The following is a 24,866-nucleotide window of genomic DNA, read 5'->3' as shown; positions in this document are numbered from 1 at the left end:
CCAAATGACGTTATTGACTTCAACTTATTCCAAGTAACCGAGCGGCAACTGGAAGCTGCAATTGAAAAAATGAATTCTGCTTTAGCTCCTGGACCCGATGGCATTCTTTCGTGCATTCTGAAAAAATGGAAAGAGAAATTTATTCGCCCGCTAAGTTTACTGTTTAACTTGTCGCTTATTAGTTGCGTTTTTCCTTACCAACTAAAAATTGTCAGTCACAAAAAAGGTGACAAACGCGATGTACAAAATTACGGAGGCATAACTTCTCTTTGTGCTTGTTCTGAAGCTTCTCGAGGTAGTTATTTACGATACACTTTTCGCTAGCTGCAAGCAATATATCTCACGGTTTCTTTGCAAAACGCTCTACGGCTTCAAACCTCGTGCATTTTACCGCCACATGGCTTCAAATCATGTTTGAAGACGCTCCAATCGATGCAGTTTATACAGATTTGAAAGCTTTTGACTGCGTCGTCCACAGCATCCTGCTCGCTAAGATGGGAAAAATTGTGAATGGCTTCTGCACTCTCGTACAATTACCTAAAATCCTTACTAGTAAATCGAACGCTTTACGTGAAGATTGGATCGTAGCATTCTGAATATTTCTCGAATCTGTCAGGCGTTCCGCAAGACAGTAATTCAGGACTACTGCTTTTTGCATTGTACATAAGTGACGAATCATTAATACTGCCGAACAGTTGCCGTAAGTTTTTTTGCTGACGATGTAAAGATGTTTAAAATAGTACGAAACACCGCAGACTGTATCGAACTCCAGCAGCTAGTTTAAGTGTTTTCAAAGCGTTCGTAAATTTTTGTTAGTAATTAATTAGTAGTATAATATGTTTCATCATTTAGATCACCATGTGTCAGATGATGCAAGAATAAACAATTTTTATTGAAATTAATAAATGACCTTTCGAACGAAATGGGAAATATGTACATTTTAATTACTGATACAGATACTGTCGTAGTGTTTTCGGTTTTTGCGACACAAATAAACTTTCCAATAGTAGTTTTTTAGTAAAACTAGCCAAAATCTAAATAATAAGTGTTATAATCATCGGAAACGCAATAGTGAGAATGGTTATACACGCAAAAGTTATAGTGTGCGTAGCCGGATCAATTAAGAGCTTTCTTAGAGCATTCAATGATCTGTCTTGGAACCAGTATAACGCATGTGCGTTGGGCATAACGCATTTGATACTCTAGCGTATTTCGATTATATTTGACAGCTCCGAACCACTTCGCTTTTTCGGGAGCCTGCTCTAGTTGATGCCATGTATACAGCATTGGTTGCTGATAATTGAGGTACTTTTAAGTTTATTGAAATATCACCTGATCGATTCATTTTCAAGAACCAGATAATTCAAAAACAAGATTGAAGCAATAATAATAAGAGAAGACATTGGATATGTTGAATTTTGCATTTAACTATGATGTTACTGTTTATTTGTTTGTCGGCTGTAGCGGTTAATTTTGTAGATTTATCGGCTTTCTGTTTATGTTGGTACCGATGCAGAAAAATAAATCAAAAACATGTATAAACATCACGTAAATAAAAATGAATAATCATTAGTTAATACATATAGGATAAATTACCAATTCTCGTCAGTCTATGTCGATTGTAATGATCTAAACTGTCATCCTTCTTTAGTAAGCTGCTTAATTTCATCTATTATTTTTCTATCATAATTTCCTACTTTTTATCTTGGGAAAATTAAAAAAAGTCACAAAAAAACTTCAACGGAGCTTCTAAATTTAATTGTAAAAAGCCACTCTTACAGTTCCTTTTTGGTCAAGCCATTTCTGTTATAGTCAGCATTTGGTTTAGTTCGTCAGCAGCAGAGAGCCCAAGCAGCAAAATTTGTTTCGTTAATGAACTTTGTGCATCACAGCAACAAATTCTTATGCGAAATTAAGTTGCAGTTACATCTCAGTTTCATATACAATGACAAAAAAAGCGCAGGAGGTGGAGCCAATTGCAACATTTTCGTTGTTTCAACACAAGTTTCAAGAATGAAACCGCAATGTGAATGAACTTATGCATGGAATTTTAAAACAACATGGTAAATGCTGCATTGCAAGTTCATGGCTCAGTTTTAAATATTGCTTCCCTTATCATGCCAATGCAATCGTCATAACCAGTTTTTAATTTTGCTTTTTCAATTCATCAGTACCTTAGCGTGATAATGAAATTCAAAGCAATTTATCATACCGTTTAGAGACCCACACTTTTTGGACGACTTCTAGTCCAAGCACCAAAGAGTTACAACGCAGTAAATAACCGCATCTCAAAAACAAATATAAGGCGAACGATCGAGCAAAAGTTGCTGTTACATGGCTTCAGAACATGACAGCAACTTTTAGAAGTATTTTTGTGTGTTTGTTTTTTGTATCTCGCAAGCATCACGTTGGCAACCTATATGCTCCACCCACTAGATCTATTCAGTGAAGGTTAGGTTTTCAAATGCCGTTTATACGTTTCAACAACAAATCTAACCTCGCGAATTACGTTGTTGGTGTGAAGATTTTTGAAGCAGCGATGCAACTTTAGTTGTTGCTTGTTTCTTTACAATTTCATCGTAGTAACAAAAAATGTTTCTTAAAACCTCGGAATTTCATTAGTGCAACAAATGATCACAATTTATTTTTTTATTATGTTTCAATTGTTGCTTGGGAGAGAAACAAAGCTTGTAAAACTATATTCGTTTCTTCTAGTTTCATTGCTATGAACTGCAAATAAACGTTCTTCGTTATTCCGCCATTCAAACTATAAATAGAATTCTGACGCCATAAGATGTAAGAGTGCCATTGAGTAAGAGCATGTTTAAAATCTATTAAGCTGAAATGAGTCAGCGTTCGCATTGCTCAGTAGTGTGAGGCCTTTGTCATTCTGAATGCCAACGCGAGCGATCAGGCGAGAAGCTTGCCGTAAGTTGATGAACAGCTCTATCTACGGCTGTTCATTAACCTACAGTTGGTTTCTCGCCCGTTCAGCATGACAAAAGTCTGAGGCTCTGGTTGTAGTGGACGTGAATAACGGCGTATTCCTTGTGCAGCTAATGCGTTATGATGCATGGAAAGCAATTAATAACGCAGAAAATGTGTGAACTGAGAGGACACAGTGGCTGCGTAAGACTCGAACTTTTGCGTATAGCATATGACAAAGAACCATTTTTTGATTCAAAATTCTAAGCATCGCGGTACACTGAAAATATATTTTAGTTTATTCCACGAAAACGTATGATTTATATACAAAACCTTTTGTTGTTTTCCGCAACGAAACCAATGCGTAATAAATATGAAGGTACTTTCGTCAGAACTGTCAAAACTGTTACAGATTTCTATTCGTATACGTAACGAAAGGTTTTAAAAATAAACGCAATCAATCGTACAAACAAAGGCTGCATAATGTAAATAGTACGAAAAATTAGTAAGCTCACGCAAATAATTCGTATACAGAACGCTGCATAATGTAAATAGTACGAAAAATGAGTAAGCTTACGCAATAATGTATACATTATACGAAATCAAAAATAAAAGAGAGAAAAAGAACTTTCAAAAACTAGGATAAAAGAAGGTTACTCTTTTTTTTATTTTGACATTATCGTTCTTTCCTGACGCTTGAAAAACCAAAGCCATGTTGGTAACAATGAAACGTTTGCCCTCGGTTTTCATTGCAACGCTTTGAATTGTGACAAAAAGCTTAACAGTTGTTTCAACAGTAAATCAACAGATAGTTATTTTGATTTTATATAATAAAATCGCACACTGCAGGACTCAACCGCTAGCTTTTAGTAAGGCAGAATAAGATCCTAAACGCTCCTATGATATTGCACTAGGTTAGTATGTGACATATTTTTTGGTCCTGTTTCGATTTCGAATCCACCGTGGTCCCCATGTTACATGAGATTTTGAGTCATGTAAATAGGACGCCTACAAGAACAATTTTTGCAATATGAATTCAACATTATTTACAGTGAATCATACATGGGAAATGGTAGGTATTATAATATATATTTTACTGACTAAATGTTTAAAATATATTACAAAGAATTTTAAAATTAATGTCTTATCGGATCTGAAAATATTTCTCATCCCTCTTTTGATATTTTTACGGCCACTGGTACTATTCTTAAGACAGCATTCACATTTCGATTAAAAAACCGCAAACCTCTTTTGACTTCATTGAGATTCCAGCACTAAAACTCGTTCTATACATTTTCTACAGCATAATGTGCGCATCTTAATTGTCTTCCCATCTATAGCTATGGTCTGCATTCAGAGTTAAATTATCTGTAATATTATACGTTCCTGTAATCATTAGAATTTTTATTCATTTCAATTCGTTCTCTAACAAAAGCGCTATTTATATTCTGCTTAGGAAAAATTAATGCTCCCTTTCAATTCGTGTTATCCTCAAAAGCTGTATTTTAGCATTTGTTTGAGTTCTGAAATCGTTTTCGTGTGGAAGGTAATCAAATCTCTTTTCCCACACAAAATGCCATTTCTTCAGCCATTATACATTTTTTTCTCTTCCTTGCTTCATCTGTAATGAAAACGGCTCATCACAATATGTACGGTAAACATGAGAAAAACAAGCCTTACTACAGATTCGTAGAAAATGCTTCTATCTGCCTTTGCTGACGCACCAAACGGCCCTCGCCCGGACGACGACGGGAGGGGCTTTGAAAAAGATGCTTCTACATTTACCGATCCAGTTTGGGTGCGTGTTGCCGTCTGCATTGGTAGATGTAGCTTTGGCTATAGAGCGTTGCCGTGCGCGGCCTGTTGATGACAGCTCAGCAGAACTGCCTCGAAGCAAATCGACTGCTGGCTGTTTACTGTGGTCCGGATGAAGTGAGCTACTTAGCATTCCAGCAGGCAGTATTCCGGATCAGCCGCACTGGTTGCTGCTGGTCTTCTACTGATGATTCGCTGTCGACAAACGTAGAGTGTGCCCACCCGGAAACCTTCGACGAAAGCAGCGGGAACGGGAGCTAATCTTTGCATTAAAAATGCGAAAACCAAGCTGATTTTCGTGTTCATGGCAGTCTCAAACTGAGTATGATGAGTAGCGCGTGTGTCACCAAGAATGTGACAACGATTTCTAGCGACAGTGATTTTCCTCCTCCCCCACTGCCCGCATTTTTGGGTGAATTCCGATCTAATCGTGCTTCAAGCTCCCGGCGAAACAGGATGGAATGATATGCCGCTAGAGATGCCACCTTACCGCAGCTCTATATAACGCGGAACATTTTCTGTTTATGTTTACAGCAAGTGGTTCTTTCCTTCGCTTCGGAATGAATAATTTGCTGTTAAAATTAAACATTCATCGCTTCATAAATTAACAAAACGAAAAAAAATATGGCACCACCCCTGTTCAGCAATGTGATGATCCAAAACCGTTCTAGTCTTCGGTTCAATCTCCAAAACCACGGCAGCAGGAAATAATTTTAATTGAATATTTGTGCTAATGTCACGCGAGGGAGTGATTTTCGGTTCCGGCTCCGAGCCGTCGCCATCGTTTTTCCTTGCTTCCTGATTCGGCAGGAAATGAGGGCTCGCACGTTTGCATAGAGCAGCAGCCTCTTGTGTTACCCGACAGGCAGCCCTACACACTGAGGGATAATAGTTGTGTTTTCCGAGAAGGCACCTGGAAAGATTATTACGTACGGATATTTTATCGTGCGCTTATCGTTATGGCACCAGGAAGTCGGTTGCGTGTCACAGGTTACGTGAGGTTTATTTTACGTAATTAGTTTGCGGAAAAGCTTCCAAGAATGTGCCGGGAGTGATCCATAATAGGTTAATTGGAAAATACCGTTTGCATAACGCAAAACTATTGTTTTCGATCATAAACAGCGGATGTCCGTTGTCAGCAAGTGGAAGTCAATAGCAGTTACATCAGCATCTTTTCAACATGAATAGGAAAGATTTTTATCGAGTGAAATGTCGTCTACATCAGGTGTAAGAGAACTGCTACAAAGCAAAATGAGACAGAGATATTGAGTTCTTAACCAAGTCTGCTATAAAGCTTAACTTGTTTAAAGAATTATCACAATCTGTATGATATAGACTTCCAATTCAGCCTACAATATTTTTATCCGCTTCCTTATCTATGAGGAAACTCATGTCTTCCACCGTTCGCTTTAAACACAATTACAAAGCGGAATTAAGTCTCGACAGCAAGTCGATACATTAGCTGGCAGCAATCCTGATTCGTATCAGCGTTTTACGACACAATTGCGAATGGCACTCTTTTAAAATAATGATCCTTTATCTCAAATCAGCGAAAGCGAAACTAGAACGTCGGAAGGCCGGCCGCCTCGAACGAGTTCAACGGCGGCAAAATCCAATCTCCCAGCCTAAGCCGGTCCTAGTCAAACATCAGCTTGAAAGGGAATCTTCCGACCGTAATCCACTTTAAATCTACAACTGAAAACAACATCGAGGCGGACAAGCAAACGCAGCAGTAGCAGTCATTCGAAGATAACGAAAAAAGTAACGTACCTAAGCTAGAACTTGATCCACGCCCCCGTCGTTCGGCGTTGATCCGGGGCTGGTTCTCTATTGTCTGTTCAACTGTCTGCCTGGCTGTCGCAACTCGCTGGCTCTTCTCATGTCAGCTTTTATCTGCCCGCGCGGGACGGAAAGACCACCGCCCGGGCCTCGCCGAGGCCCGCCATGGTGATGCCAGCGAAACTCCTCTGATGCTGTTTTGCGGAAAATGTGCCCTCCCCCCTCCACCACTTTGATCACATGTGGGTGTTCGCGCTGCCTGCCACGCTTTCTTTAGGCATCCACGAAAAGCTCCCCCACATCCGGTGCTGCAGGAAACACAAAACAACACACACCCCAGAGGGAAGCTCTTTCATCCTCCGTATGTCGTCAGTCAGCTAAAGAATGGCTCACAGTGGGTATTGCCCCGGAAACCGTCTTCAAATTTCTGCTGTTGGTATTCTTATTCATAGCTTTTCATTGAACCGATTTATGGTAGAGTCGATAAAAAAGCCATCACGAGGGTACGCTTTCCAATCTGATTCATGTCTCCACCGTTATTGCTTCCCGGTGGTATGTGACACTTCACACCTGTGCGGCGGCAACTCGCACCGAACCGACTTGTTATTCCCACTTTTCAACAGAATCTGTCCCACATTACGAGCGCAATGTTTGCGCTGACAGAAGGGACAAGTGTGTGGGCATATGTAGCGAAAGCCGAATCGTATCGGTTCAATTTAGCAAAGGCTTAACGCGCTGTAATGTGTACGACGACGGATGGTCTCAAAAAAGAACTGTCGAAACAAGAAAGAAACAATGCCGAAAGTATCACTGGGCGAGGTCGGAGAAGAGCAAGATTGCACCAGCTGCGAGCTCAGCATAATCCAACGATCGGAGCACTGTGGGATGAACTTTTGAGTCATGTTGGTCAAAACGTGCAGATGTTTTTTTTTTTTTTGATAGTTCAGTTATCAAACTAAAAATAATCGATCGTTGGCAGTTGCCTCATAACTTATTCATACAAGTATCCAGCGGTCAATTTGCTCTTTCTGCAATTCAATAACTTTTCATCTTTGCTTTGTACTTACACTTCGTAAGATCAAGATAGAATACTATCGAATCTTCATTTAAAAAAAAATACAAGAAAAAAATAGGCGTTATTATTTCAAAAAAAAATAATTTTGCGGTTTGATTAATTTGGTGAGGGTACTGAAAATTCCAAAGTGAAAAATATATGAGCTAACGGCTTTCATTAAATTCACAGGATTGAACGAGAAAAGAAGTTATGAATCACACGACAATGGACCGGCCTTTATAACCAATGATTTTGAGTATATAATCTCATTGCTCAGTATAGTTCTCTAAATACATTTTAATCCGATCTAACTCTAAATGACGATTCTTTTAGTTCATCAAATGCGTGAAGGAAATCAATACTTTCATTTTAGAAACCAGTTGCAAACTGCCGAGCTTTATCAGTGTCCTCAAATGAAGGTGTTTTTTCCTAATGTTTTTAAACTTTTTCATACTTACCTTACCTTATTATTTCAGAGGTTGTTCCTCTGTGTCGCTGTTTTTTTTTTTCAACTAACGTATATCATTCAAAGAATTATTTAAAAAGAGGAGGTTTCTTTGGCCTTATCCTTTGCGATCATTCTCGAATGGAATAATGGAAGTAAGTAACAAACAGTTTTCTATGGTTCTACGTAAACCTTGCGGTCGCGGCTTTGCACACAACTCTTCTGAGTACTTCACCTTGAAAAAAAAAATTAACAAAAAACTCTCTTTAAATTCAATGTACACGAAGTTTAACAAGTCGCTCGAGGCTTAGGATTTTTTTAAATTCGCAGTTTTACTTACTTAACTTCTATTTACAAGAATTTTACATTCTGCCATTTTTTATGTAGAATTACGTCTTACGGCAATATTTAAAGGGGTACAAATTTAAAAACCAAAAACATCGAGAGCGTCACGTTGTCCACTTTCAAATGTTTAAAACTCAGTCAGTTTCCAACCGATTTCCATTATTCTTCTCGTGGAAAGCTACTTTTGAGTGTCAGCGGTAGTATCAGCGGTGCCGGTACTTCCTCCAGCGACAAGCTACCGTATTTTGGCAACACACAATTTTTTCTCGAGTTTTTGATAGAATTACTATACACTTTACATTACACTTTCAATCTACTTCACTTTTTATTTCTTTCAATGTAAATTCGACTTCATCTCCATGTCTCAGCACGAACTGAGTTTACTTTTCCTGCAGCAACATGCAACACCTAACAACAGCATAATAAAATGTTGCCTAACTAAGCACGACATCTTCTGTTGCCATCTTCCATACGACACTAAAACGGATATTCAAGCCTTGAAAATTGTCAATCCCTAATTATACAAATACTGTACTATTGTAAATGCCTAAGCTTTGTTGAAACGCAGATTTCGTTTCTGATTGGTCGTTTAATGCTCACTTTCTCTAACACGGTCGACAAAATATTATACCTAGTTGACCAGGAATGCACTCTTTGAACTATATAGGAATTTGCTTCCGTTCAAACCAATCAGATTTCGAGAAGTGAAGCCTCAAAACGCTAAGAGCTTTACTTTTTTGACCGATAAAAAAAAAATCATTGGATGTAGTTTAAGAAATAATCAGTGGTCCCCGTGGCTCTGTGGGCGATGTCGGTTGGCTAGCTCTCCCACACGGTTGTGAAAGCAGGTTCGATTCCCGATCGAGTAAAAGATCTTTAAGTGCTGAAAGTTTTCTCGACTCAGCACTGGGGCACGGTGTATCGTTGTACTTATCCTACACATGCAAAATGTGCCAAAAACAATATCGATAACGAATTCTCTCAACTAATCTAGTTGATCGAGACCGCTATTAGCCCCAAGGCTAAGCGTGCGATATTGTTTTTAGTTAATGAAACTGTCGAAATGTTGTTTAATGATGCCAAATGTCTTGGAAATACGTAAAACGTCGAGATCTGTTATTTCCTTTTTTTGAAATCGACTTTCTAGCCAAAAAAACGAACTGGCAAAGACTCACAATCCCAAGTTCCAGGTTTTTTAAATGTTTTTTAGTCAACACATTTGATATAAAAAATCGAATTCTAGAATATCATAAACAAATGCTTGTGCATTTTTTACATTCTGCATGAAAACTTTTTCCGAAAAGGTGAAACTGTTGAGCCTTACCGCTAAACGAAATTCAAATAGTAGATTTTCATTGGCACCCTAATGCTCCTGTTCGTGAATTACTATCTATCATCGCTCTCGGTTATTGACAGTGAAAACAGTTATCAGCAGGCTTGATATTTTTCTCAATATGTGCTACGAGCAGAGTGAATATTCACCTATTACTCTTTGCCCAGAATGAGCGCCACATGTAGCAATTGTTTGTACCACATCATTTGTTCTGCTTTGTGCTCTGTTTCTGTGGGACGCTGAAAAATTAATACACTTGCTGCTTACACCGCAGCTGAGCGAAAAAAGAAGAATGAGTCACTCTAGTGAGAATACATAGAAGTACACCGTGGTGCGCACTGCAGAGATAAATTCCATAGCATTCGAGGAGCAAACATACGTAACGGGCAGGTGAGTTTTCTTCTCAGATTCGACATGCAAAGCGAACAACGCAGTCTACTTTACAGCCAAGATGCTCCCCTCATTTGATATATGTTTGAGAGACAGACAGTAAAAACACTGTAGTGAGTTCTTTTGAGTAGTTATTATGCGTAATGCCTATATATCATCTTTCTCTACTATGTTTTTTTTTTGCATTTTATCAGATACAAACAATTCACTGCTCTCTACACTGGCTAGCTTCCAAACAGTATGAGAGCAGTTGTTTTTGAAGTGTAAAATATTCTCCTACACGCTTATTATCGAAAACTGATCAATCTTTGAATTGTTTCAATTCTTTTTTGACGGATTAGAATCATTGAACCGTGTTTTCAATCCTTTCTCCTACATAAGAAAAAAAAAACTATAAATTGAATAAAATCGCCGCTTTGTAATTTTTCTTGTTACCCGGGACTTCCCGAGAAATTTTTTATTGCCTAAATTCCGGGAAGCTAAAACCAGTCGGGGAGTGGACGCTGAAACCCAAACAGCATTTTGAAATCCAAGACGACGACTTTTGGCTTCCGAAATCAACCAAAAACCACCAGATAAGTGATACTTAGAGTCCGAAAATTCACTTCAGTACATCATATCTAGTAGACTGGGAACTCTGCCGGAAATCGAGCTACAGTTTCAGCAGCGCAGTCTTTTTAATAAAGGTGGAACTGCAAATGCAATCCGAACACACAGGCAGGATCATCACATGCGCACACAAATTCTTCGTAGCCATGTAATTACAACCACTTTCGTGTCAAGCTTCTACCTTCAATAGATGAACTGCGCTGCCTAATTTGACGTTTGTGATTTGTATGGGATCAATCCAGAGATGCCAGTCTTCTTGATTGGAAGTTTTTGCTCCAGGTAAGAGTGTCAAAAAAAATCAATATGGCAAAGGTCAAGGTGCTCAACCCTAAATTAAAATGTAATGTTATATATGGTGTTTTTGCAAAACAATTGAACTTTCCAAAAAATTGTTTACAGGTTGCCCAAACGTGATTAATGAACAAAATTAATTTTTCAAAAAAAAAGTTAACAAAAGCTCTTTTATGCACTTTTTGCAATCCTGTTTGACTACTTGATTTTTCCGTATATTTTTTTTATTTTTGCAGGTTTTTTCTAAATTTTGCATAGTTTAGTTCATCATCGCATTCAATTATTTGACTCACAGAAACTGAAATTTTTACTGCAAGCGGGTTTTATGACGAAAATTGAATCCGTGATATCTTATCGGGGTGCTGAGATATTTCATTTTTATATGTGATGGAAAACTAAGCAGTAAATTTTTTTTGGAGGTATAAAATAACAACGTCCAAGAAAAAAAGACTTTTTTGATGACTGACAACATAGTACCTACTTTATTTTGTTGGCTAACGGACCGTTAACCGGTCTAGGGTCGAACGAATTAGAGATGTCCAGCTTCTTCTGTCTTGGGCAGCCGCTCTCCAGTCTCCTCATACACCAGCAGATCGTGCATCTTCTTCCACCGCGCGCGAGGCCTACCACGGAGTCGACGGCCTCTTCCTGGTTCTCTACTGAAGATAGTTTTGGCGGCTCTCTCGTCAGGCATCCTGGCTACATGTCCAGCCCACTGAAGCCTGCCCCGTCGTATTACCTTCACTATATCAGCATGTTTGTGTGCCTGGTATAACTCGTGGTTCATGCGTCTGCGCCACACTCCATCTTCTGTTTACCGCCAAGTATCGATCGCAGAACTTTACGCTCAAAAACTCCGAGCACTCGTCGATCAGCTTCCTTCAGCGTCCATGCTTCATGTCCGTAAAGGGCCACCGGGTGTATCAGTGTCCTAAAAATCGCTAGTTTTGTGCGAGTTTGCAAACTACGGGAGCTGAGCTAGTTACGCAGTTCGTAGAAAGCCCTCTTCGCAGCTGCAACTCGTCGTTTCACTTAACGGCTCACATCGTTGTCACATGTCACAAGCGTACCAAGATAAACGAATTCGTCAACCACTTCAAATCGTTCCCCATCTATCTCCACCTCAGCACCAAAACCACGGGGACTCCCACGCTCTTTGCCAGCTACCATGTACTTCGTTTTGGCAGAGTTAATGACAAGTCCTAATCAGGCTGCTTCTCTCTTAAAAGGTACGAAGGCCTCCTCCACGGCCTTACGGTTGATACCGATGATATCGATGTCGTCCGCAAAGCCAAGAAGCATGTGAGATTTCGTGATGATCGTACCGTTTCTTTCCACATTTGCTCTTCGTACTGCACCCTCAAGAGCGATGTTAAACAGTAAGTTGGAGAGCGCATCCCCCTGCTTAAGTCCATCCAACGTTACGAATGCGGCTGATGTTTCGCCAGCTATCCGCACGCACGATTTTGATCCCTCCTGCGTCATACGACTCAGCTTAATTAGTTTCGTAGGGAAATCGTGTTCTAGCATGATCTGCCACAGCTCGTTTCTTTTCACTGAGTCGTATGCCGCCCTGAAGTCCACAAACAGATGGTGAGTCGATAAGTTGTACTCCCGGAACTTATCGAGGATCTGTCGCAGGGTGAAAATTTGATCCGTCGTGGAACGCCCTTGTCGAAAACCAGCCTGGTATTCGCCAACAAAGGATTCCGTTAACGGTCTCAATCTGAAGAACAGGATACGGGAGAGCACTTTATATGCAGGGTTGAGCAACGTTATCCCTCGATAGTTGCCACAATCAAATCGATGGCCCTTCTTATAGATAGGGCATATGAGGCCTTCCAATCAGTCGTTCGGCATTTGTTCGTCCGCCCAGATCCTTAGTATTATCTGGTGGATCGCATAGTACAGCCGCTCGCTTCCCGTTTTTAGAAGTACGGCCGGGATACCGTCCGGCCTTGCCGTTTTTCAGCTCACTAATCGCATTTTTCACCTCCTTCTCCTGTGTTGGTGGCTCCACAGCTTGTTCGTCACTCATAATCGTCATCCTGTTCCTGTTCTGCTCATCCGGCTCCTCACCGTTCAATAGCGCCTGAAAATGCTCCTTCCACCTTGCTGCCACCGTCGGTATATCAGTAAGCAGGTTGCCGTCCTTGTCATTACACATGACCGGCACACACTGTTTCCAAGGCTGCAAAAACGTGATCGAAATTATTTTGGCCCAAAAACATTGATTTTAGAATCGTAACGTCTTCAGCAATGTTATTCCATTAATTATTCTCCATGTTATAAAAGTTACAATTCCCTGATTAATCTACTCAACAGCGAGAAACGAATTTTACTTCTTTTACTTCTTTTCATTTTTGAATATGAAAATCCACTTTGTTCAGAAAAGTTGCAAAGAAGCAAATTTTAAAAGAAACAACTTTGTTGAAGACATCATACTTCTATCTATTTATTTAAATGGACTTTTGTGGATTTTTTTATAGATTGTTATTAAAAATCTTTTTTTGCGATTTAACTTTTTATAGTGATTTTCTACAATTTTCGAATGTTCTACAAAATTGTTTGCTACAACGAAACAACCAATGTCTCAGAAGAAAGTTTATTTTTATCTCACATATACTTTTGGTTGGTGACGATTTTTACTAGAATAATGCGCCAATTTACACTAGTTACTCTTAACTCAAAAAGTAATGATTTTAAAGTAATGATGTCTTCAGTAAAGTTGTTCTTTTAATTATTCTCCGTTTTGTACAAGTTATAATTTTGTGATTGATCTACCTAAAAGTGAGAAATAAGTTTTATTTTTCTCATTTTTTCATATAAAAATCCACTTTGCTAAGTAAAGTTTTGGCACATTTCATAAGAAACAATTTTGTCGAAGACACTATACTTGTATCTGGTCAACTATTGTGAAGTTTTCTCTAGAATGCCCCTTAAAACCATTTTTTTAATATAACTTTTTATAGTGATTTTCTAAACTTTTCCTATGTTCTACAATATTGTTAACTACAAGAAAACACACAAGTTCACCGAAGAAAGTTTATTTTTATCTCTCAAGTTTATTTAGTTATTAAAGATTTTTATTAAAATAATGCACTTATTTACTTACAAATATCTGCACAGGAGACAGCGAGAGACAAAAGCCTATAGCTGGACTAAATGACGTTTTACTCAAACTTAAATATAGAAAAGGTTTAGTCTGCAGATATATGCAGATTTTAAGGATATCTGTTAATAAATTAGTGCTTTGTTTCAAAAAAATCGTCAATAACCGATGGGAGATAAAAATAAACTTTCTTGGATGAAATTGTGTGTTTTGTGATAGTAAACAACAATGTAGAACATTGGAAAATTGTAGATAATCACCATTAAATGTTATATTCAAAAAATGATTTTTAGTGGCCATCTGTAGAAACCTTCACAAAAGTCCATTCAAAAAGGCAGATAGAAGTATGGTACCTTTGAGAAAGTTATTTCTTATGAAATATGCAACAACTTTGCCGAACAAGGTGAATTTTTATATGCAAAAATGAAAAAAGTAAAACTCGCTTCTCACTGTTAAGTGGATTAATCACGAAATTGCAACTTCTATAAAATGGAGAATAATTAATGGATCAACTTTCCTGGAGGCACTATGGCTCTAAAATCTAGTTGTTTGGGTCAAAATAATTTCGATCACGTTTTTGCAGCTTTGGAAACAGTGTGTGGCACAGGGAAATTCCTGCTTCTGACTCTGTTGACAGTTCTATAGAATCTCCGCACGTCGTTTTGAGCATAGCTGTCCTCTGCGCTGGCGAGCACCTGCTTCTCGTACTCGCGCTTTTTCCGACGGTGGGTTCTATTTTCGGCAGCATTTGCCACCATGTACCTCTCTTTGTTCTGACGCGTAACTGCAGTGAGCATGCGGCTCCTGGCACGGTTCTTCTCACCTGTCGCTCTCTGGCACTCGGCATCGAACCAGCCATTAGGCTGTCTTCCACGCGTCGTACCTACCACCTGTCTCGCAGTCGTTTCTATGGCGCCGTGGATACTGCTCCACAGCCCGTTTATGTCTTCCACTCCTTTCCTCCTGACAACATACTAGAAGGTTTAAAAATTCGGAAAAATCTGAGAAAACTAGAACGAAAACTGTTATTTTGATTGCCTCCTCATAGACAACTTTATGTTGTTGGTAATATGTAAAAGATAGAAACAGGATGTCTTCGAAAAAGTTTCTTGTTTCAAGAAAATGTAATTGAAAAGTAAATTTTCTATCTCACTCTTTGGTGGATTGATCACCCATCTTTCTACGTTAAAAAATGCATTTTTGAATATACGTTCTCTCCGAATACGCGTTATGGCCATAACCAACATTTGAATTACAATTCAATTAATCACACAAGAACGGCAAAATGAAGCACTGCAACGAAGAGTGGCATTTTTCTATAAATACTTGATTTTTCAACACATGGTAAAATGCCAATATCTAAGCTCCCCGTAAAATTTCAAGGATATTTTTATATGTAAATTTTTGTCATGAATTTAGCTTCGTGATTAAAGTTGTTTCAGTTCTTGACTGAAAAGTGTTTTTATATGTTATGAAGGTTTTCATCTAAAAGTAATGGTAAAAATCATTTTTTTGCGGTGTAATCGGCTCTGTGAGTCAAATAACTGAATGCGATGCTGAAATTAATCTTGCAAAATATTCTAGCTGTGATTAAAAACAACCCAACAAATATAAAAAATAGGAAAAATATGAAAATCGAGGAGAGTTTAGATTGAAAATGTCATTTTTCCATAAATCACCTGTTCGCAACCTCTTTTTAGTTTATTAACATTTATTTAGAAAATTCAAGGTGGAACCTCATCGAATCCAAAAATGGCCGACTTCGAGTCACCACTTCGAATTTTCGAAACCACAAGACTCGAAAATAGTTAATGCGTTCCCTGTGAAAATGCTATTTAATGTTTGCTGTGGTGAAGCAAGCATAAAATAGAATTTTCATGGGGAACGCAATGAGTATTTCCGATTCTAGTGCTTATGAAAATTCGAAGTGGTGACACGAAGTCGGCCATTTTTTTATTCAATAAGGTTTACCTTTAAATGTTTTACTAAAATACCTTGACGTTAAATTTTTCAACATCGATTCATTTTGGGATACGCTAGTTTTCAAATACTACCTCAATTTATACCAAGATATTGTGAAGTTAACGAATTCACATTGTTGATTCTAGGAATCCATCATTCGGTTTACCGGTTCATTTTTCGTATATTCTATGCGATGATGGGTCAGAGTAAATAATTCTTCGGTTTTGAAGTCGTCTTATTAATGTATAAAAATTTAATTTGAAAAGTAGTTCTGCTGTGTCAACGCACAACAAAACGATATGGTTCACAAATTAGCCGTTGCACACTCTCGCCTGTCTTTGAATGTCAATCAACATGTAGCAAGGCCTAGCGGGTGCCTAGCATAACTAGTTGGTAACGTTTCCGTGAGCTTCACATGATGAAAAACGATTTGAGGCCCAGCCTAGCTTACAAAGAGCACACGCAAAAGTTGGATGGTGCGAAACCAGTACAAAATCTTGTGTTTTTAACGCAATTGTTGATGTGGTTTGGAACCATTACAATGATTGCGTGTTGGGCATAACGCAGTTAATACTCTAGCGTTTTTTCAATGTATTTGTCACCTCCAAACTACTACACCTAAACAGTTTCAGCTGGTATCATGCAGCTTTGCAAAGCGAGCGAGAAGCAAAACCTTTCTCCTCCTTTCTGCTTGAGAACGAGACATATGCTACGCTTCTTTTCTCAAGTCTTTTGCACATACGCTTTCTCCTGAGTGGCAGCAAGCACGCATCGACAATATGAATGAGTACTAACAACACTGGCATCTAGTATGTACAGAACGGGTGTCTCGCTCATTTCGTAAAGCGACGAGACATCGTCTTGCGCGTCACAACCCGAACCGAAAAAGAAGCGAAAGAGCAACCTGCAAATTATATGTGACGTATCTAGTCTCGTCGCACGTACATAGAAAATCTACGAGCAAGAGAGAAAGTGCAGTCACTAATACACTCGATGTGAAAAATAAAGTGTCGGTATATGATACATATTCTGATTTCAATCTATGTCAATGTATTCGCAGTACAACTGTTGCGTTATGCGTTTCACACATTTATTGTGCGATTTCTGTGCAACATTTGCGCGAATCGGGAAGACACAATGATTATACTAGACTTCAACTTTTGTTTATTTTTTTAAGGAATCAAATGCTACGTTTTTTTCAGAGGAGGGGCTTAGATTTTGAGGCCAAATGCTACGAAGAGGGTGAGGAGGGTGTAAAAATCATGTAAATATTTTATGTCTATGTATTTTTTACAATGAACTTGGGAAAACACTCGATTGAGAGATTTAACATTACATTTAACATTTATTCACTTAGCATCATCGGACAACAGGGTCTACATGAAAAAAAAAATAAAACTTAAAAACTAACAAATTAAAAAGAGCTTCGGCTACGCAATCGACATTTAAACGTTTCACAGCTAATATTGAAGTCGAACAAATGGAATACGGAATTAAAAATTTTACACATGGCAATAATTGGTTCATTTTGACCATATGCAGTCCGAGGAAAAGGGATTCTGAGAAAGTCAGTTGTCCGGAGAATTCTGGAAGGCGCGTTAACATTAATATTGGCTAGAAACCATGGCGCATCTATTGATCCACAAAGCACCTTTCCAACAAATACAGCACGCATGTCATCTCTTCTTTTCTCTAATGTGTCCATATCCAGCAACCTGCACCTATCTATATATGGAGGAAGCTCCACAGAATCTGTCCAAGGGAGACCTCGAAGTGCATATCTGATGAACCTTCTCTGTACCGATTCGATTCGTGCAGTCCAGAGGCCAGTATAGGGACTCCAAACAACTGCCGCTGTTTCAATAACAGAGCGTACAAGTGTATAGTACAATGCTCGTAAGCAGTACGGATCACGGAACTCATTAGCAATTTTCATTATGAATCCCAGGTTCTTGCTTGCTTTGGAAATGATACTGCTGTAATGCTCGTGGAATCTGAGTTCGGTATCCAGCAGAACACCGAGATCTTTTACAACCGTAACTCGCTCAATATCCTGACCGTTAATAGAGTAGTTGTATTCGATAGGGGCTTTTCTTCGGCTGAAGCTGATTACGGAGCACTTGGCAACACTGATACTGAGACGGTTACAAACACACCATTCATGGAATATATCAATCAATTTTTGTAACTCAATACAATCAGTAACTGAGTGAACTACGAAGTAGATTTTTAGGTCATCAGCGTATACGATTCTACATCCTGGAGGAAGTGCCAAGCAGACATCGTTGTAATACAGCGAGAACAGTAAAGGTCCAACATTGCTACCTTGAGGTACGCCTGAAGTACTCCGGAAACCGCGAGATTCTGCGTTCCCTAATTTTACAGATACATAGCGGTTTCCAAGGAACGATTTCAACCACCGGACGAAGGTAGTAGAAGCTCCAAGATGCTTCAATTTGACTAACAGTATATTGTGATCAACGCGGTCAAACGCTGCCTTAATGTCAGTATACACCGTGTCGACTTGTGCTCCATTTTCCATATTTTGCAGACAAAAAGAACAGAATTCAACTAGATTTGTACTAATTGAGCGACCAGGAAAAAAGCCATGCTGATCCGTTGAAATGTATTGCGTAACTCTCCTTTGCAACGAGCCACCGATCAAAATCTCAAACAGCTTTAACCCAGCACAAAGCGATGTAATCCCCCGATAGTTTGTAACATCACTTTTGTTTCCTTTCTTGAACACAGGAAAAATATAGGACCTTTTCCAGCATTCAGGAAATGTTTCCTGATGAAGCGACTGGTTGATAATTAACTGTAACGGTTTTGAAAGAGCAGATGTGCAATTTTTTAGTATGATTGATGGTATTCCATCCGGTCCGGCGGTCACTGATGATTTTAACTGCTTCAGAGCCTCTACAACTTCATTTTGTGAAACTAGTTAAGTTTATATCACATACATTTGCAGGAACGAACTTTAGCGCATTTTGTACATCACGAATTGAGGCACTACTGGTGTCGAAAACACTAGCAAACTGCTGAGCAAAAAGATTACAGATGTCTTCAGTATTACTGGAGATTGATCGTGAAGTGTCATTTGAGCAGGAAGTCCAGTTTCCTTGCGTTTCTCGTTAACGAATGACCAAAAACGTTTAAGATTTTGTTTAAGGTCACATTGCTTTTGCCTCACGTATCTCGAGTAAAGGAAGCGATTATATGTTCTGTATTGACGACTAGTTCTAGCAAACTCTCGTTTAGTGAAGGCGTCTCGAAAACGAGAATACTCCTTTAGCGCAGTGGATCTCTTACGTTTGAGACGACGAAGCCGTAAATTTGACCAAGGTGGCTTCAGCTTTGGCCTGGGTCGAGGAACGAATTCACGAAAGAGTGACAAGAGACGTTGGTTGAAAAGTGTTACAGCCATATTAATATCATTTGAATCCAGGAACGACCAGTCTGCTGAGTGCAAAGCTTCATTCAATTTCGCAAAATCAGTGCGGAAGAAGTCAAATTCTCTATCTTCAGGTGCCTCGTTATATCTAACTAGTGGTGGACAGCTGAGCGTGACAAGAACGGGAGGGTGTAACGGATCAACTTTGGTAACAGCCTCAGGTGGTAGCATTACCTCGCACTGATTGACTGCATTGATATTAGCAAATACCAAGTCAAAGGCTCGATCACGGTTATTCGTGAACGGATTAATCTGATGCATGTCAAGTAATGCCATTCCATCCACAAGTGCACTGTTTGCAGTAGTGAATGTAGAGTTTAGCAAATCGAGTTGAACTTTTTTAGAAGAGCAATTCCAACGAAGGCCAGGTTGATTGTAGTCGCCAAACAGTATGTGAAAGTCCTGCGGTCCCAGTTTCTCAGACACTTTAAATGCACAATCGATATGGCGATCGACACTCTTCGAGGAGGTAGAAAATTCAGGTGGGATGTAAATAACGCCAAGACAGATAATTCGGTTACCACCATTCACGTTAACCCAAAGTTGTTCGATGTCACTATCACTAACTACATCTCGTTTTACTGACTCGGTTGAATTGTAGCGTTTGGATACGGCTATAAGTACACCTCCTCCTCTTGCTTTGCCCGTACAAACAGGATCACGATCATTGCGGTAAACATTATAACCAGTTCCAAACAGCTGCGGTGAATGGAAACGGTCGTTGAGCCATGTCTCGGTAAGAATCACCACGTCGATTTCTGCGTCGCTAACTGAGATGAAAAAGTCATCGATTTTAGTACGGAGTCCCCTAACGTTCTGATAGTATAAGCGGATGCAGTCAGAATTTAAAATAGTGTCGTCAGTATCAGCCGAAGAGATCAACGTGTCATACATCACACACGCTACCGGCACAGCTATTAGCAGTGGCTAAATAGCGAAGAGACGCAACAGACTAGGACAAATCTACCAACATGTCCGGACATGTTTAGCAATGATGTGCAGCCCGCTGGTTGGTCCGTCTACTGTGCAATACTGCAACCGAATTAAACGCCTGTTTAACCGTGCTGCGCTAAAATAAGCTGCTACTCAGTTGGCTGCAGATCGAACTAGTTTCCAATAAGAGTCTGTATATTTTCTGCAGTTATCGGTTATACAATGAAGACTCAATTTCTGCATGCTAGCTTCCATACGTGACTGCTGGGAAATAAACTGCCGGTAAGTGTGTTTTTACGGTCCAGAGCAAGTAAAACCACATCTCACATATTCACTGAATGATCGTGACCGGCATAAGATCGAAAGAGTAAATTCCTAAATATACAAACTTTTAGAAGAGTAAGAGCCGGCGAATGCTTGTGAAATTTTGGTTCATTTACTAAGATTTATTTACTAAGATGTTTTTTTTCTATTTTTAACTTAACAAATAATATAGTATATGAGCTGTTTTCGTAGTAAAGCAAATTTAAATTTTTAAATCTTTAGAATTGTTTATTGCTACGAGAAACTCTTGGCGATTCTTCAACAACAAATTTACGCTGGTGCCTTGTCAAATAAATGTTGTTTGCACAAAAAAAAACACTACGATATCGCCAAGTGTAAACGATATTCTATCAATGTTGAATATATTTCAAAAAAAAAATTAATAATTGCACAAACCAATTGATTCTGTCTGCGGATTCTGTAACCTTTGTAACAGAACAGCTCCCAGCTCTTTGGAAAAACTCGCATTTTGCTCCGATACATAAAAAAGAAAACAGACAAGATGTTCGTAATTATCGAGGTATAACATCACTAAGCGCTTGTTCGAAATTATTTGATATGATTCTAAGTGATCACCAGCTGTCTCACACAAAAAGCATCATCTCTAGTAATCCACATGGTTTTTATCCTGGTCGTTTTGTGACAACTAATTTGCTATGTCTCACTTCGGACTGTATCGCTCATATTGCAAACGGGAAGCAGGTCGATGCTTTATACACAGACTTGAATGCTGAGTTTGATAAAATTTATCATCGAATATTACTCGAAAAACTCGGGTGTCTCAGACGACCTGGTTAAATGGTTGCAATCGTACCTAAGTGGCAGAATCCTGAGTGTCAAACTTGGATCCTGCACATCCCGACGATTTACAAGCACCTCCGGCGTTCCTCAAGGGAGTAATCTTGGACCGCTCCTTTTCGTTCTGTTCATTAATGATGTCGCAGCCCGTCTTGGAAGAGGATGTAAACTATTCTATGCAGACGATCTAACGATATGTATGGTCATTGACAAATTTTCCGACTACCAAACACTGCAACATCTGTTAGATATTTTTGAGGATTCGTGTGAAAAAAAACTAATGACTAATGACTATTAGTGTCCGGAAATGTGCTGTAATTTCCTTTCAGCGATGTAGCAATCCCATAAAAGCCACTCATACAATCGGACGCACACCTCTTGCTCGTGTCAATTAAATTAACGACCTTGGGGTACTACTTGATGATAAATTGGCTTTTAGGCCGCATCGAGCCAATATTATTGACCGTGCGAGTCGTCAGCTAGGATTTCTTATGTCTAAAGATTTCACTAATATCCATTGCCTGATATCATTATATTCGGCGTTAGTAAGATCGATTGTTGAGTTGTCAGCTGTAGTGTGGGCGCCTTACCAGACAACTTGAATTGGTAGGATTGAGAGACTGTAGAAGCGTTTCGTCCGTTTCGCACTTCGTAGACTTCCTTGGACAGACAAGCTGAACCTTCCTCCTCATGAACACCGTTGTAATCTGTTAGGAATTGCTTCTCTGGAACGTAGAAGAAAAATTTAGCAGGCAATGGTTGCTGCTAAAGTTATTCTAGGTGAAATCGACTGCCCGGCTCTTCTAAGCAAGTTTTCTGTGAATGCTCCTGGTCGAATTCAACGCAGATCACTGGATGAAATGTTTATAACGCCGTTCTCTGTCTTTGGATACTGAGAACCAATCTTCAGAATAATCCGTATCTTCAACAAAACTAGTCAACTGTTTGTTTTTGGATGTTCCTTGAATTTTTATAAACAGAAACTGCTATTAGGACTATAACTTGCCAGATGAATAATAATAATATAATTATAATAAAAATAACATCCCTTTAATTACAGTGTTAAGTCCCAAGTCACTATTTCATACAACCCTAGGGCTGTATACCTTGTAGTATTTCGTTTCCGAAGGAGTCTTCCGGAATATTTAAAAAGAAGACTGAATCTTTACTGTCTCTATAAATATCAATTACATTTCGGTTGTAGTTTTAATTGGAAAGAAGTGAAATTAATCACTTTTTTTATTATATCTCGAATATTTGAAGAATAAACTGAATACCAATAATATCTTTGAGAAAGATCCATTCACTGTCTGAAATATTTAGTAACAGTTCTGCCGTTTTTTACAATGGTTCAAAACTTTGGTCACTTTATTGGTTCAACAAATTTGGAGTTAGAACTTATTGTTTTGACCAACTAAATGGCTGAAAATGTTTCAGAAAAGGTCATAACTAATTAATGGCCATCCACGGTGCACGTGGATAGTTTATGTTAGCGAAGGTCCAGAACGACTGTCTACGAAAAGAGACTTAAAATCACCAAAAAATTATCCACGTTGAACTTGGATTGACCAAGTTCTATGTTTCATTGAAGGTTTCTAGAGAGTTCTAGGTTCAAAATACCAATGCACTGCACTCTTTCGAGGTGTCATTTAAAGTTAATATAAACAACCAACTGAAAATTGAATATTTTTCAAACGAACTCTTCATGCCAATTAATATCGAACCAAAGCAGGTCTTTTTTGTACATGTCATACGGGGTGTATTCCGAAAACGGATTGATTTTTTACAGCTTCACGTAGTTCGTTCGTGAGTTGAAGTAATCTGCACCATTGTGCTTCAGTCAAAGTGACAAAAGCTAGCAGAGCTTATCTGCCTCCTTTCAATGGCGTTATTTTCCCCACTCTCTTACTCTTTTTAACTTCACGAATTATGACTAGTATATATAAACTCACGCTTACATATCCAGTACCCTACTCGAACAACCAAGCACTGCAAAACCGTAGCGTGGAGGTCCCGTATTGTGACATTTCATTGCCGGTTCGGTTTACCCGTTTCGAAACTGTCGAATAACCCTTGTTTTAAAACAGTGAGTGGTGGGCAGCCCGAAAGCAGTACCGGCATGTGGCGGCGTTAGTTTCGAAGCGTTTACAAGTAAATGCGCGAGGACATATTTGCTTGCGCTACCGCTGAGCTGAAAATAGCAAAAGAGTTTTGCTGGCAGCCTGGTGCTGGTAGTGACTTGGTTTGGATTGGCGTAAGCTGGTTGGTGTACTGCAAAGAAAGGATTCCCAAGCAGTGTGCTATCGAGTAGAGCCAGTTTTGTTATTTTGGGACCACGGATACAAACGCTCTGTAATGTACAATTTTAGTCCAACCGATTGCTGCCGTACCTTTGCTAGGAAAGTGAAAATATGCAGAAAAGCTAATCCTAGATAGTGTGCTCTACAACATGTTTGTGGACGCTCAGAATGCTACACGATGTTATAATGTGGTCGAAATGAAAAAAAATGGCCTTAATTAAAGATTTTTGGCTTAGGTAAATGTAAGAAGAGTCCGCACAATGTAACAAATATTGCATGCAGAGAGCAAGATGCAGAGCAAAAAGCAAAACAAATCATAAATGAATGAATGAAAGAATGTTAAAATTATTCCGTCGCAAATAAAGTCGAAAGATAATAACAGATGATCACCATGTGAATTCCATAACTGGTACTGCGAAATACCTTGAATTTAACCATGCGCCCTCTTTTCAGCAGACTCGATGGAGACGCCTTATCTCAGGTTTTTGAATTAAAACCACTCAACACAGAACCATCATAAAAAACAAGTAGTCTTAATTTATGACATGTTTTAAATATTCATTAGTTTAAATTTGAGGACGTGTTGACTTGTTCTCTATTGTTATAAAAAGAAACATAAAATAGTTCGAAAATTAATTAAATTTTATTGGTACTAACAGGTACCCATAAAACAAACACTTACTGACAAATCATTATTTCAGCAGTCCGTTGCACTTTCTTACTGATCCTATGTGAGGGACACAAACGATGCTTAAACAACTTGCAAGAACCAAGTCAAGCGTTCAGCATTCAACTCCTGTTCGACATTACGTGACTTGGCGAAATCCAATCATGAACCGGGTGACAAATAATTGAAAGTTTATGATAAATTAAACCCAAAGTCATAAAACACTTCACCCTTTTCAACCCCCCTTCCACGAGTTTACGTTTCACACGGCGGCAGTTGCGGAATTGCAAAACGCGCAATGTCACCCATCTCGACATTCTTCATTTAACG

General features: G+C 38.9%; 2 protein-coding genes across 17 annotated transcripts in view; both read right to left on the bottom strand.

The window, feature by feature from the left end:
* Nucleotides 1-24,866, bottom strand: part of LOC129731687 (uncharacterized) — a 377,272-nt gene that overhangs the window by 325,490 nt on the left and 26,916 nt on the right. The window lies entirely within an intron of this gene.
* Nucleotides 19,041-20,408, bottom strand: LOC129728290 (uncharacterized). The gene has a single exon (XM_055686723.1). The coding sequence runs from the start codon at nucleotides 20,406-20,408 to the stop codon at nucleotides 19,041-19,043; it is 1,368 nt and encodes a 455-aa protein (XP_055542698.1).

The sequence above is a fragment of the Wyeomyia smithii genome, chromosome 3, assembly GCF_029784165.1.
Source record: "Wyeomyia smithii strain HCP4-BCI-WySm-NY-G18 chromosome 3, ASM2978416v1, whole genome shotgun sequence".
Taxonomy (NCBI): Eukaryota; Metazoa; Arthropoda; class Insecta; order Diptera; family Culicidae; genus Wyeomyia; species Wyeomyia smithii.
This window is presented reverse-complemented; position numbering and strand designations above follow the sequence as displayed.